Here is a 1790-nt window from a genome sequence, read left to right on the forward strand (position 1 = left end):
AGGAGCATCTATGATGGAGGAAGGAGCAGTGTCTGACTGCAGGAGGTTGCACCTGAGCCGTTGCCGTCGTGACGCTGACGGCAGCCGTCCTTCGTTTGTTGGTGAGTGTTTCGGGACGCGGCGCTGTTGAACGTCCTCAGACAGACGGGACAGCTGAACCGACTCGCCACCTTCCTCCTCTGTTCTAGCTCCTCCCTCCTCCTCCTGCTGTGGCTCCTCCAGTGAGCCTCCAGCTCCTCCCAGGTGGCGGCCGTCCGGCTGCAGCGGACACAGCCGAACCCGCCGGACACCCGGTGCGACCGCACGTGGACGTCCAGGAGGCGCCGCGACGGCAGCGTCAGAGGACACATGAGACACGGCAGCCTCTTCCTGCTGCGTGGGGACGTCCTCCTCCGATCGCTGTCCATCTCACTCTGCTTCAGGCCGTGAGACAGGCGAGGGGGGTCATCAGGAGGAGGGGGGAGGGGTCGGGAGGAGCTGCGAGGAGGAGCAGCAGGAGCAGCAGGTTTGGCGGCTGAGATGCGACAGAGACCCAGAGTCATGAGGTGGGCGGACTGGGCCGTGTCCTCCTGGGTGTCGGGGGGGTGGATGGGACAGGACAGTTCCTCGGCGTCCCCCTTCAGAGGGAAGATGGAGGCGTCCTCCTCAAACAGCGTGCTGACCTGCACAGGAAACGACCACACGGCGTACAGGAAACGCATCAGACCAGCGCCGCACCACGACCAGCTGTGATGTCAGCACACCGCCTCACACTCACGGACAGATTTCAGGGACTCTCCGGAGAAAATGACATTTCAACATTTTTTTTTTGTGACTTTTAAAAGAAAAAAAAATTGTTTTAATTTTATGGTTATTTCTAAAGACAAATGTTTTGACAGCTTGTCTTTGTTTTATTGGCAATTTAAAAAACAAACAAAAAATATATATACATACATATGTGAGCAATTTATTGCCTTTAAACATTTTGGTGATTTTTAACGAAAACATTTTTTCTTTACAAATTGCCAAAATGAGCTCATTTATCAGCCAGAAACTGTGAAACAGAAATTACTGCTGGATTTAATTTTCCAACGGTCCCTGAACTCATCACGAGTTATTAAACAGGATTGAGAAACAAAATCCCAAACTTTTCCAGGCCTGGAAATTACTTTGTATGAGTGTGTGTATGTGTGTGTGTGTGTGTGTGTGTGTGTGTCAGTCAGGTGTGTCACCTCACAGGTGTGTGCGACCTGCAGCCCCCCCTCGCCGCTGATGTCACAGGTGGGCGGGCTCATGTTGTCCAGCATGTTGTAGAGCAGGAAGTCCTCGTCCTCGTCGCTCTGCTTTGATTCTCCATTCAGGTTCAGCTGATAGGGTGACGCCCCCCGCTGGAGCCCCACCTCTTCCCGTTCTTCGTCCCCGCCCCCACCCTCGGCACCCCCCAGGTATGTGAGCGTGGGGGGGCGGTGCCTGAGCAGGTGGCTGCTGATGGCATCCTTGAGGCCGCAGGTGAACTGACAGAGTTTACAGCGATAGAGCTCCACCAGGAAGGCCTCTACCAGCCCCCCCGCGAGCCCCTCAACCTCACCGCAGTACAGGCTGGAGCTCACGGCCCCGCCCACCAGCTGCAGCGTCACGGGAGTGATGTCATGGTACCGCTGCGTCACCGACAACGACATCACCAGCACGTCACAGGCGGCAGAGGACTGAAAACAGGACAAATGTCTCAGTTTGGTTTTCTTTCAACATTTTAAACAACAGAGTCAGGATCAGATTCAGGACCAGAGTCAGGATCAGAGACAGGATCAGAG

At 54.9% G+C, this 1790-nt stretch overlaps 1 protein-coding gene across 1 annotated transcript; it reads right to left on the reverse strand.

The window, feature by feature from the left end:
* Positions 1–7: 7 nt before the first annotated feature.
* On the reverse strand, positions 8–1784 carry LOC121963789 (Krueppel-like factor 13). Its single transcript, XM_042514034.1, has 2 exons — positions 1212–1784; positions 8–662 (listed from the first exon to the last, which is right to left on the reverse strand). The coding sequence occupies exons 1-2, from the start codon at positions 1656–1658 to the stop codon at positions 9–11; spliced, it is 1101 nt and encodes a 366-aa protein (XP_042369968.1). The 5' UTR covers positions 1659–1784; the 3' UTR covers position 8.
* Positions 1785–1790: the final 6 nt, after the last annotated feature.

Source organism: Plectropomus leopardus, unplaced genomic scaffold (genome assembly GCF_008729295.1).
Source record: "Plectropomus leopardus isolate mb unplaced genomic scaffold, YSFRI_Pleo_2.0 unplaced_scaffold12516, whole genome shotgun sequence".
Taxonomy (NCBI): domain Eukaryota; kingdom Metazoa; phylum Chordata; class Actinopteri; order Perciformes; family Serranidae; genus Plectropomus; species Plectropomus leopardus.